We start from the raw sequence: 13994 nt of genomic DNA, 5'->3' as shown, positions 1-13994 counted from the left end.
GGATGTTTTGGGGCAGTAATTCAGTGGTATCATCCATCTTAAACTAACAAAACTCCTGCACAGGCTGTTCATACTGGACATCTTCAACCCTATCAGGATATGAGCATTTGCTGATAACTGGGCAGATTTTAACAGGCCAACTATTGTCCCAAGACGTGACAACATAGATTTGCACCATTAAACAAATGCAGATTCTGTTTAATTTGCAGACATGAAGACATATTAAAGCCTGAAAGAAACCTTCCATAAAGATACAAGTGCGTCCTCAGAAGCAAGAAGCAGATCAAATGAAATCTTTTAATGAGTGGTATAAAAGCCTAAATTTTATTCCCCTCTGTAACTGTTCAGCCTCCTCAATACCCTCACACTGGTGATCTTCCCTTGTCTGAAATCTTCCCTGGTTCCTGGTCTGTGCTATTAGCACCTCTGGGTTATTTTTTTTATAACTACAGAGTACATGCTCTTTAACAGTGACATATTCCATGTTAATAATACAGCTCTTCTAATTCAGATATGGCTTTAGAGAGGCTTTGTGACACCGTTTAGCAGCAGGAAATAATCTTGGATCCTCTTTTCAGCCTCTAGAGTGTTCAGAGAGGCTGTGCTAAAGACAGACACAAGACCAAAATTTACACAACTCCATTTTGGTATGGCCTTGCTCTTGCAATTAGAAAAGGGGGTACTTTTTTTGGGAATGAATATTTGAGTTATTTTTGTATTTTTATCCAGTGGCATTGCCCAGAATGGCTCATTAGCATAGTCATGAGCAGGACAGCTGACAGCACCTGATCCGTGGAGACTGGCAATCAGAATTCCCTCCCAACCCACATCTCAAGGACATCTGCAGGCATCAGGAGGAGGGCAGTGGGCAGGCCAAGGACAATTGTGAATGGAAAAGTTATGCAGTATTATTGGAATTATAATTAAATCATATTAGTCATGCTCCAGTAAGCATCCAGTGTTACTGTTGAATTTGCATGATAGAGCCATTAATTCTCCTCGGGTAAACAAGTGCTCACTGCCCCTCAGTGCTCAGGCTGATTGGAAAAATGGGCACTTAATCACCTCATTGCTCTCTACTGTGTTTCCTGATGGCTGAGTGGTTTCTTTTTGAAAAGTGTTGCTGGTTTCCCAGAAGACCTTCAACAAATCCATCCCTCTAACACTCAGAAAAACCAATAGATGATTGTACAAGGGCCATTCTATTAAGCTTTTCTGGTCATCTTTGGCAGCAAACACATCACCTGCTCATGCAGCATTTGCTGCCAAAGCTCAACAAAGACCAGCCTTTGGTGCAGCACAGTCTGCATTTGCTACTTACTGAAATTATTTTTCTAAAATACTCAGAGTTTCCTCCCCATAATATATTTTCCATTGACTACAATTCCCATTCTAGAAGTGAAAATTGTCTCTGTTTTTGTGTGCAAACACTGCTTTTTAATCCAGAAAGGAAGTACTTTTGGATAATTTCAAGCATAGGTCAGGTATTAAACATGAACTCTGTGGTGTTATGTGGCATATTTGCACAGCAGGTGAACATTATTGCAGTCTGGCTTTATGTGAGGATTTCAGAACATTTTTCCTAATAAGACTACACACCACTGTGTTCTGAAAGATCAGGGAATGTCCTAGGCCTTTGATAGGTCCAAATCCTCTCTGCTCACTGGTGTGGATGCAGTGATGGGAATGTGGGTATTGATTACACTTCCACTGGTTGAGTGCTATACTAAGGCTCAGAGCCTTAGTTTGTTCTTAGGGACACTACACTCACAACTCTTTAATTCTTACTAATGAGGAGGATGTAAGCCCCAAAGAGCATCATGACAGGTGGTAGTAAATAATCAGATAATTATCTATTTCAATAAAAAATAGAAATCTCACAAATTAGGTTAAGTAAGGCACGTAATTAAAATTATGTTAAACTGATATGTTTTCGTTTTTTCCCTAGTAAAGGAAATGCTCATCAAAAATATCTTTTTTTTTCACTTATTGAAAATCCCCATTCTGAAAAAGGTCATGCAAGTTGTTGTGCATCAGCTTCCTTTTGATGAAAACTTGACTAGGGTTTTTATTTGCATGCTGTAAAGCTTTTTTTAATGCTTCCTTAAAATATCTCCCACAAACATCTAATGGCAAAACTTTTCTTGGTTCATTCTGTACCAATGACAGCACAATGGCATATCCAATATAAATATAAAAAGTAGCAATTGATCATAGACAAGTTATTGTTCAGTGAGTTGCACTGCAGACTAAAAGCTTTGACTCATACAAGCAATCTCTTAAAAGTCTTTACAGGAATCTTGAATTTATAATGGGCCTTCTTACAACCAGTTAATTAAACATATTCATTAAAAAGTGACAGATGGCTATGAAGAGAATTAACTTGGTCATCAAGAGTTGTAACCTGTGATGGGTGAATTGCTGTAGATAGCTCTATTCTTCTGCAGACAGATCCACTCCTGCCTCTGCCAAACCTCTGATGACCTGACAACGTGGCACAAGCAGCATCCTGTTTCTAAACAACAGATTCAGTGGCAAGGAATTTGACCTGACATTGGAAAGCTGCAATCACAGTGGAGACTGGGGTTGTCTGTAAGGTCTCACAGGGAAATCTTTACTGGAGAACAGAGTGCTTCAGAGAGGGGCAGACTGCAAAGCCTCCCCACAAGAGGCACAGAGTGCCAGGGGGTACAGGTGTGCGTGGGCAGGCAGGGCTGGGACAAATGTCTCAGGAGCTGCTGGTCAGAAGCAGAACATTTCCACTGACCTCTTCTGGATCCTACAGCACTGGAGTGTGGCTGAGGGGAAGAGCTGCAGCTAAAAAGGGAACAAGGCTGGAATTCCATTGCAGAAAAGGAAATGTGACACCCCCACACAACAGGCTCCTGCAGGATGTTCCACAGGTCTGAGGCATGGTAAACTTCTTTTAGCATGTATGGCTACTTCTTTTTGCAGTTTTTTTTGACCACAGTTGTCTTTATTCAAAAACTTTGGGACTTTTAGTGAAGAAAGGGTTTAGACGTGTCCAGTTTGCATTTAAATCAAGGGTTCTCCTAGACCAACATGAACTGGGAAATATCATGTTCTAATAATGACATCTTCAATTTGTCATGGATTTTTGACTCGCAGTATAAATAAAATGAAGTCAATGAACAGATCTAAACTGATGACATACACAGTCTTCCCTGACATAGGGAAAATTATTATTTTGTTCATACTTAGTAGCTTTTGCTCTTTCTGAAATGGTCTGTATCCTTTCTGAGTGTCATTAACAGTGTCAAATACTAAACACACCAAACCACTCATTGAATCAGAGAGGGAGGGGCAGTAAAGTAAGAAACCCTGCAGCTGGGAACAAATTACCTTCCTTTAATTGCAATCCTGTTGCTGCAGTGATCCTCTTGAACAAGTACTAGCTATAGGCTGCTTACAAATTTTGCATATCTCTGACAATAGCTATTGAGTGTAACAAACAAAGATGATCAAAGAGTCTGAGTTGACACCTAAAACTCTGGTTTTCTGCCTAAAACACAGATTCATCCTTACTTGTCTGCTCAGCTGGAAGACAGAGGTGAGGTGGGAGCTGAAACAAGCAGTTCTTCACAGAACACTGTAAGCAACCCTTTTTCCAGGTGTGGTCTCACCAAACCACTGCTCAGAATGTGCCATCCCACATATGCATGATTCTGGGGACTGACAGGGAAACTCTGGGAATGATGACTAACTCCTTGTTTTGAAACCATGCTAAACCAGGTCAGTGACAACAAGATGTCTGAGGCCAAAAAGTGGTGGGTTTTTTCTTGCCGGAAATTCTTTACATGGCCTCAAATGTGCTTAAAAATCTGAACATATGAGCCCTTGGGAAAACTGCTGGTTTGCTCTCCACTGAGCCTCTGGGACTTTACATGACTGCAAAGATGAAACTTCCTTCTTAACTGCCTGAGCCAATAGGTAGTTACAAAACTTGCTTTTTAATCCTGAACATGTAACAGATTACACCCATCACAAACCCTTACAGGTCAGAGGAAGTCAACATTGTTACACTGGGGTGCAGATATGGCTGTACTGTTACTACACAAAAGGTGATCTCCAGGTAAAACAGGTATTTCTGCAATCATCAACTCCATCACTTGAACTAGAAGAAGTCTGTAATAAAATTAAACACCCAGGTATCTAAGTGCTCTATACCACAGAGGTACCTATGCCCTTCAACAAAGATGTTTAACATATGGATCAACATGTTTTTCCAGACCAAAAGAACAGGAATTTAGGTTAATTTAATAGAAAAAATAAAATATGGAATAACATTGATTTTGGCCAGTATCAATTACAACAGAACTACCCTATTTTACAAATACCAACTGAACATTTTACACATGTACAGTATTTTTTTCAGTAAAAATGGATTTTGTTAAAACAATGTCAGTTTTTCTTAAAGAAAACAAAGTTATTAATTTCTTCTCTATTATAGTGTTAGAGACATTTGTAAGTATCCAAACAGATTCTTTACAATCCATTACATAATTAAATCTCAATAGTGAATATATATTTATATATAACATATATAATATTAACTTAAACTTTGAAAGCATTATGTTCTATTTAAACACGTTATACTGAGAAATGAGGCAGTAACAGACTAGTAGTTAAACTTACACAAATTTGAATGTTTATCAGGAAATTTGTAATGGGCACCAAAGGAGCTTGACTGCACTCTGTCATACTGAACCAGGCTGAAATAATTTATCTGCTCTCTGCTAAAGAGGACAGTAGCTCTAAAGGTTTGAATTAGTCTGTTTGACATCCACAGTAATTTTTGATCCCCTTTACTTTCCAGGATTTACGTGCTTGAACAGCTGAAATCCATTTTGTTTGCATGTCCTGGAAAGCTAACTGAGAAAGACACTTTGCATGTTTTAAGTATTATCCCCAGTAAACAGTATCTTTGAAGTTCAATTTTCCATTTTCTGTGAAATGGCTGTTTTTTGAATAGTATGCTGAATGAAACTGATGAAGACAAATTAAACAGAAATTTTTACTGGCATGTGCCTGGGTAGAAAAAGAGTGAGGCTGGGGCCACTTCTCTTATTACTCAGGACTATTTTGCAGTGAGGTAACTCCATTTGAGTTAGCAGGACTATTCCTGCTGGAATTTCTATTGTGAGCAGTTAAAAGCAGATTCAGGCCCATCACGGCTCCAAGAGAACCACTGATTTATTGCCCTATATGCAATTTTTCCTAGAGGTGTATTTGGCACAATTATAAATCCAGTCCTGTAAACACATCCTGTCGTATATAGTCACACTGGCATTTACATATGGGCACTATGAAATAGTTCCACATATCTGTATGATAATATCCCCTTTTTAAATGAACATTACAAGACAACAATAATTTATGAATACTTCTTACATGTTAGCAATGTTTTCCAACTTCTGAGCATATACATTACTCTCACTTATGCAGATCAAGAGAAGTAGTATATTCTAAATTTGTCCACTACAGGAACAATGGGTTTCTTATGTTTATTTGAAATAGCTTTGACAATTTAAAAAAATAAAATAAAAATCCTAGCATATCTGTTAATAAGCCACCTGTCTAAAAATGTAATCTATATGACCAAAACCACATTTTGGGCAAACATATATACATAAAGAATGTGATACAAAAAATAGCATACAGCAGAGGAAGTAAGAAAGAAATGTGTGCAGAAATGTTTGCTTTCCATTTTTAAAAATAGTGTTACAAAAGGGGCAGAACTTAGTCCTGCACTAATGATGTTTCTGATCCCCTCAGGAACTCAAGTTCCCCCTGTCAATACATACAGCACAAAAAAAGACTAATGCAATTTTTTTTGTATTGTTTAGTTTTAATCCATGTAAACTTGTGTTGTATTTTTGAAACACTCTTTAAACATCTTGAAGTGGAAAGAAGCAGGAAAGAAGGGAAGAAAAAGAACCTTCAAAAAACAGGAATAATCCTAAGGTTGACAGGAAATCAAATCAAGAGTTAAATGTTAATTTTGGCATCAAATGCTTTGGTCACACAATACTGACTCTGTGATCCTGGATGCTCAGCTCTAGACACCCAGTTATGAAAGGTAGGCGTGTTGTAGTTTTTCCATTTAAGTTCCAACAAACAGTTCACCATCTCCCCAGACAAAGAGGGGGGAGAGGGAGAAAGAAGGTGGCTTGCTTTCTTTTTCTTTTCTTTTTGTTTTTTTTTTGGTTTTTTTTGTTTTTTTGTTTTTTTTTTTCCTTTTTCAGTAATACGGATTAATCTGTAAGTCTACAGGAGGAGGAGAATGCTGGGAGGTGCCAGTTCACCCCTTTTGTTTACATGTTCTGCAACACAACTGCTGAAGCACTTTCCTCTGGCAGAGATTGTTCTTTTTCACCAGCATACAGAATCCTCCCTCGGCCCAGGACTCTTCCGTGGCTTCCAGAGGGTAGCAGCAAGAGAAGGAGGGGAGGTTGAAGGTTTGGAGAGCACGGCGTGTACAATGGAGGAAGGTTTAATTGGTCAGACATGCAGATTTGGTTGAAGAGACCATTCAGGAGCAGGTAGCAAGTAGGAAATTTGGTCCATCAAGAGGAATTTCAGTCAACAGGATTTTTTTTTTTTTTTTTTTTCAGGAAGAGATATTGTGTGGTCCAACAGGGAATGATTGGTATCCATTTATGAAAAGGAAAAAAAGATTAGAAAGAGAATAATTAGAACACAGTGATATTCACAGCAAAGGAAATTGCACTCAATTTTTATGAATGAAAAGAATAAAACAATCAAACCACAGAAAAAGAATAAAACATTCTCAACAGAAATGCAAATCCTGTAGAGTGAGCTGACTGTAAGGCATTGAAATGAGACCATCTCTGCTTTCATAAATTAACAGAAAAAAAAAAATAAAAAAGCCCAAACCCTCCTGGCCTTTCCATGCTAGCCTAGACTGCTGAGAACACATTGCAACTGCCTGGAGACTTGCACATCCACGTGCTGTCTTTCCATGAGAACTGCTTTTGGAAGAATGTGGGTGACACTACTGAGATGGGACATCCTCACCCTCAGGAACCTTGGTGTATGTGGCTGAGGCTTCACCAATGAAGATGGATTTATTCATTAAAGACCAAATTGGTATCTCAAACATTTGCATTGCAGAAATCAATTGCAATACCATATTAGCATTACACTTAATTTGTCTATCTATATCTGTCCTCTTCTGCACTTGCTTTAGACAGTAACTCTTCCAATGTCCAGACAGAAGAGGGCTCATCACTAGTTTACCAATATCTGCAATGTAACTTTACAATGAACATGACAGTTTTCAAAGTTTGGAAGCCTATATTTCAACAAGAAGTGCAAAGGTCCACAGAAATAAGACTCAAACCTGTGCTCTTTTCTATTTTAAGTCTTCTTTAACTCTTAGTAAATCCAGTGGAAATAAGATGGACCCAAGAGTCACTGTTAGCTTTTACTATATCTGATGTCAGGTTTCTTCCCAGACTTTGTTCTGATATTTTCCAGTTGGATTGCACTTGTTGGGCTCTATTTAAAAGTAATTCACATGGTAACATTTTTAGGGAAGCACAGTGTTATCTAAGTGTTTCTGTAATTGTGACATTTAAAAGGAATTAATATTAGTGAATAATTAAGCCAATCATGTGCAATAAGAAGGCTATCTTGGTTGCATAGTGGATTTGGAGAAAGTTCAAATCTCCATCCTAAATTGTAGGGTCTGTATTTCAGAATCCTTTTTTTTGTCACTACTTTTTTCACATATGTCAAGAAAATCCTGTGGGTGTTTTAAATAATTTTTTACTTACCAGCATTTTCACAGTTTAAAGTGGTAACATAGATAAATGTAGCTCTATTAATAGAATTCTAGGGTCCTCATATAAAAATCTGTTGAAAGCAATGGCTTTTGAACAAGTGCTAAGGAAGGAAAAGTAGGTTGTTGGCAAAGGATAAAATTACTTTAGGAAAATTCAGGTAAAGTGGATGTGACAAAACTTGCCAGCACAAGCAAATGTAAATTTCTGCTTTTCATACACCTGAGCAATTTAAAAAGTAATGTAGACTTTACTTAAGAAGAAAAGCAGGTAAACCCAACCCAATACAGATAAAAGAAGGAGCTGTCAATGGTAAAATGGATTTTTCAGAGACTTGCACTCACCATCCTTGCACACTGTTCCAATGACACAGACACCAGTGTCCAGGTTATAGCCATTTGGGCAGCTGGTACAGTTCCTGTCTCCTTGGCCACTGCAGTCCAAACAGCTGGCATCACACCTGGAAGACAATGGCAGCACTTGGTCTTCTGGCCTCACCAAATGCAAGACTTCAGAGGAGACCTCTTCTGTATTGCAAAGGGCTTGTTTGTTCTTTCTAGAGGTACAAGGTACTATAATACTACTACTACTGATTATGATACTACTTCACTACTTCTGCAACTCACTCCTGCTTCTTTCCATCAGCTTCTATTCCAGAGTTTTTACTCCACAGCTGCATTATTCTAGTGGATTGGAACTATGAATAAATAACCAGTAAAGAATCAAGCTGGTGGTGCATACATGTGCCAGAAAGGCATGAACTAAAGCTCCAGGGCAGAAATGACTGACCAGTCCCTTCATCATCCATCTCACTCCCTCACCTTTAGTACTGATTGTCTTTTTATGTGGAATCCACTGAAACACACAGTGATTCCCCTCCTGCCCTGAACTCGGATCTGAGTCAGTAATAAATGATTCCAAAGGGCAACAAATGGTATTTGTTCAACAAAGTATGGAATAGAAAAAATGTTCTTTGCACAGCACTACTTTGCCCAAGATTTATCCAGCCATTTGTACACTTGAGTCAGGTAAGATATTCTGGACAGTAGCTTAGAATATACCTGTGCTGTTTATGAATATGCAGTGGAAGAACTGAAATGCTCTTTATAAATAGTAATTAACTTACAATGAAAAAAAAATGTAGTTTGATTATTTTTGTTTGCTATTAAGAAGGACAGATCCTCTATCAGATTTATAAATTTTACACCTCTATGCAAATGTACTCACTACAAGCTGTTTTAAAGTGAAGATCACACACAAATACAAAAAAAAATTATAGGACCTGTATGAATAGAAATCATATAATAATAATAGTAATAATAGTAATAATAATAATAATAATATCAACAACAACAAAGATGATATTTTCCTTCATTACTTAGCATTAAGTATTTTGTGTATGTTTTGAAGTCAATAATCTTTTATCTTCTCATAAGTATGATCATTTCCAACTCAGTAACTGCTAATACACTGCCAAATACCAGATATATCAGCCAGGGATCATACCTTTTGCAGCTTTTGTATCCACTTTCAGTGGAGTGATCAAGGTAATAACCACTACTACAGGACTGCACACATCTTCCATCTTCCATAAAGTAACCCTGTGTGCAGTTTATACAGGCATCTATTCCAGCACCTTAGTCCAAAGAGAAATTGTTAGAAGGTACATTGTTAAAATAAACAATTACAACATTTCAGTGAATCTTTTTGTGAAATAAATGACTGCAGTTCTAAAGCTCCCACAGAATCTACAGCCATTATTCCATCCCTGGAAGAAAATGGAAGGCATTACTGGAAACTGTAGTAAGTTCTACTAAAATAATAAATAAATTGAAAAAAAAAAAGAAAAAAAAAAAAAGGAAGAATATATGAACTCTTTCAATTAAAAACCTAGATTTCTATGCTATCTGAAAGAAGCTTGCCAAGCTTAAAATGCAATTAAAAGCTACTAAAAGAATGAAGGATTCACATGTAAACAATCACATTATACTATAACTGTGATATAGTGGAATAAAATCAGAGGTAAAATCATACAGTAATGAGAATGATGCAGACAAATGTCAGTGGGTACCTGCACAGGTTGCACAGGAACGGTGGCAGGGTTCACATTCTCTGCCATTATGGAATTTCCCTTCTTCACAGTGGACAGCACATCTGCTGCCATGCAAACTGTTGTAAAAAGGAAAAAAAAAGCACAGGACAGGTAATGGCAGCAGAGCACAAAAAGATTGTGCCCAATCCAGTCATTCTCTTTCAAAGAGCAACCCATATATTACAACTCATTTGCTTCCTTCACTGGCCAAATTCCATAAATTTAGAGACACCACCAACTTACAGAGGGAATACAAAGCAGTTTTGCCCATGGTGAAATACAGAAGCTGTTTACAAACTCTTTGTAAATGCTACCAAGTAATAGGGGACAGACAAGAAATTAACAATGACAAGAAGCATTAAAAACTCAGGCATATAAAATGCAATTATTCATGAGGAATTTGGCACAGGGTCAGCATTAAAAAAATCTTAAGATACTTGTGAACTGAATGCCAGTTCTGTGGGGCTTGTGAGATTTGCTGAAATTACAGATGGAGGTATTCTGCCTGCAGGCACTTTTGAGAGAGCACAAAAATGTAAGTAACAGAGGAAAAGAAACAGCATAAAGAGTCACATTTTCATGTATTCCTTAACATAGCTGTTTATTGCTTTCATGTTCAATGGTGCCTATAGCAGTTTGTTGGGGGTGTGGGTCTTGTCTGTTTGTTGATTTGAAATTATTTTTTTAAACCAGGACTTCTCTGGCATGTTTACCACCCTCTGTGGAACCTCAGGATTCATCCAATTTAACACTTTCTCTAAAAATGGTCATCAGCTCTGGGGTTGCCCACTCTGAGTGCTAATCATGTTTTCACAGATCAGAATCAGCAACAGCCAGGTTGTTCTGAAAATTTTCAAGAGTGTATTCAGTCCCAGTTTAGAAAACAAACTAGTAATTCAACAAAACTTCACAACCCCTGCTTTTCCCTTGTTTTTCCTCAATGACACATCTCAAAGAACTTTACAATGGGCATAGCATTATCATGTTATTATAGATGGCAAAATAATTTGTCAAAGTTTATTTAATGGGCCAGTAATGGAGTAAATTTGGAATCCAAGTTTCTCAAGACCCACCCACTCAAGTAAGGCCTTGCTCACTGATAACTCTGCCAAGAAAATGCAGAAAGTATGGAACAACTGTGGAATATGAAATACATGTTCTGAAAGGCTCCATTTATTTGCTATACCCACACATTTTTAAAAAATGTTACCTAAGATGACACTCCATTTGCTAAAATTGCACAAGAAAACATGAAGCTTAGGTTTCAAATTTTTTTAAAATATTTCAATTTCAATAAAGGAATCCAGCTACTGATGTTCTAGAAGCAAATGTTCAGCTATTACTAAGAGATGAAAATGCACTTTGATGGCACATGAAACCTCAGTGTTAAACCACAACACAATCCTTGTATTCAAAAGAACACCTACAGATATTCATATTTTTTGTGGCACTAAGCCAGCATATAGTCTGTCATGAATATAAGATTTTTGACTCTTGCTACTCATATCAAAAGGTTATTCTTTATAAAAGAGCTTGGAGTGTGTACTGCTGCTTTGTATGTTTTACATATAATTTTTAAGAATAATTAAGTTCCTCTCTGAGGAAATAATTTCCCTGCTGTTTAAAATATATGATCACTGTCCTGTAATAGAATTGAGCCTCAGGTACTTGAGGTAAGTGAATGAGTGGATACATGAAGAAATGAAAGATAACAAAATAATTTCTAACTAACACATGAATGAATCAGAAAGAGTAATATGATACATTAGCTCTACTTCTGGAATTATCCTGACACACTGTAGGTCAAAAATTGAAGAAGCCAGCTTTCCACACAAATGTGGCCATTACCTCAAATGAAAAATCTGTTGTCAGCCAAACTGGCACACAGGATCACTATTACAGACTAAACAGATGAAATGAGAGCCATGCAAGGTTAAACAGCTATCTGATGCTCTTCATTGTGCATCTACAGCCTTGTCTACCTCTTCAGACACTATGCTTAAAGACATACATAATTTCCTTACCTTAGGCCATGTCTGCATTCTGTGCAGGTTTGGAATTCAACACAGGTCTTGCAGTTTTCACTACACTTTCGACAAACAATTTTATCTACAAGAGAAAAAAGAGAAAGTAGCCCACAAAAGCTTGGTCCGTTTTGTTTGATAAAATTGTAGGAATATATTACTGCATGACTTACTGCTTTCTAGTTTGACATCAACATCAAGCTAGACTAAAACAGTGAAATTCTGCCCATCATTAGCTTTTTCCATTAAATATTGAATGGTTTACAATATTTCCATACATTTGAAGTTATAGCTGCACCCTGAGAAAAATATGTTTTAATGTCATTACATTTTTTCATAAACACTTAAAATTCACATTCACTATTTATAATATGGCCTTAAGTCACCTTCTCATATAGCAGTGATATGCACTAATGATTGCCATGTGTTCTGGAGACTGTCCTGCAATCCTACCCTTTTCATGCAAGCAGTCTGTCCTGTCTTCCTGATTTGGTGCTAAAAGACACATCTGCATAAACAGATCTGCTGTTAACATAGCAAATACATAAATTATTTAACAACTGTCTTTTTATCTCTAGAGATCCCTTCTTTAAGAAATGTCTCTCTCTCTTTAGCCCTGCTCTCTTTATGCCTTTTCTATGCAGTGACATATACCCTTCAGAGAAGAAAATTTTATTTCCCTATTTAATGCCAGATTTTCCTTTATCCATCTTAATTTGTATGGAAAAGAGTTCTCTTTACTGTAGTTCTCACAAGTTAACATGAAAAAATTAAAGTAGGATCTGTTTTTACTAATTCTCAAAAACAAACACACAGCTTCATGCTGGAGAAAGCAGATGAACAAGGCTCCTGAGAACATATTTCACTTCTAAGAAGTGTCTAAAGATAACAAAAGTCACTGTAGTTTTAAGCATATTGGAACATTTAAGTATTTTTATTAGCCAAAATGGGGAATTAAACATGGACAATCTCCTTGGCAATCACAGGAAGCTGAATGCAGGTACCTATCATGGCTGAGGCTTACTGCTCTTGGGAAGTCACACCACTCTGGACGTGCTTAGGTCTGTCAGAACCATTATTTGTAACCATGTTACATCTGAAGAGCCTGTTTTAACTAGAGCTCTGGCTCATTGGCCACGGCCAGTGTCTCAGCTCTCACTTCTGGTGCTGTATAATCTGGCTGAATGGGGAGCCATGGTCACAGTGGGTGCTGTCTGTGCCTCTCCCAAGCAGTGATAACCATCTCTGTCCTTCTGACTTGCTCTGGAACTGCCCTGGTTCTGCCACTGTTACTCCAGCTGAAAAGACAGCCTAAAATAAGTAGGCTTTTTAAAATAAAGGAAGATGAATCAGAACATTCTTGATCACACCTGGCAACAATTTAATAAAAGGAATAGGATAAGAGAGCAACATACACTTGTCCTGCTCATGAGCATTCCAGCAACCTCCCCAGATCACACTGTGTAGCCCACAACACAAAACCAACAAGCAATACTAACTCTTATCCAGGTAAAACCCATCAGGGCAGGTGGTAATACAGCTATTGGTTACTTCATTCAGGTAGTAGCCAGATTTACAGGTCATGCACTGGTCATTATGGCCTCCAACACAGGTTTCACAATTGGGTGAGCATTTTTTACATCGTTTCTTGTCTGCATTGTAGTGACCAGGTGGGCAGGTCGAAACACAGATCCTGCAGACAGCAGGGAAGAGAAGGCAGAATTGTTAATGAAATAACCTGCCACCACATTCCTGGACCACGACTGCAAAGCAGAAATATTCCTCAGCATTGCTGCTTTTCTAATGACCACGTGTCTACTAACATACAACCCTTCAAAGCACTGCATCAAGCTGAACTCTCTTGCATTTGTGTCCCTACATATGCTATCTCACCAAAAAATGTCTTGTCAGACAGTCTACTGCATAATTTTTTCAGTAAAATCTTCCTATCTTGTTCACTTAATCACGTCCTCTGTAGTAGCTGTGAGAGTCTAGAAATACATATATATATATATATATACAGAGAAAGCTTATTATGGAAAAAAAAAGGAA

At 37.5% G+C, this 13994-nt stretch overlaps 1 protein-coding gene across 1 annotated transcript in view; it reads right to left on the bottom strand.

Moving 5' to 3' along the window:
- Positions 1 to 4262: 4262 nt before the first annotated feature.
- PCSK5 (proprotein convertase subtilisin/kexin type 5) overlaps positions 4263 to 13994 on the bottom strand; it is a 175844-nt gene continuing 166112 nt past the window's right edge. The window contains exons 16-21 of the mRNA XM_079331357.1: positions 13442 to 13635; positions 11943 to 12027; positions 9898 to 9995; positions 9333 to 9462; positions 8171 to 8286; positions 4263 to 6438 (exon numbers count right to left, since the gene is read on the bottom strand). Coding sequence (XP_079187483.1) covers positions 6323 to 6438; positions 8171 to 8286; positions 9333 to 9462; positions 9898 to 9995; positions 11943 to 12027; positions 13442 to 13635 — 739 coding nt within the window. The 3' untranslated portion in view covers positions 4263 to 6322. The remainder of the gene's footprint in view (positions 6439 to 8170; positions 8287 to 9332; positions 9463 to 9897; positions 9996 to 11942; positions 12028 to 13441; positions 13636 to 13994) is intronic.

This window comes from Erithacus rubecula (genome assembly GCF_903797595.1).
Source record: "Erithacus rubecula genome assembly, contig: SUPER_Z_unloc_3, whole genome shotgun sequence".
In the NCBI taxonomy this organism is placed as follows: domain Eukaryota; kingdom Metazoa; phylum Chordata; class Aves; order Passeriformes; family Muscicapidae; genus Erithacus; species Erithacus rubecula.
This window is presented reverse-complemented; position numbering and strand designations above follow the sequence as displayed.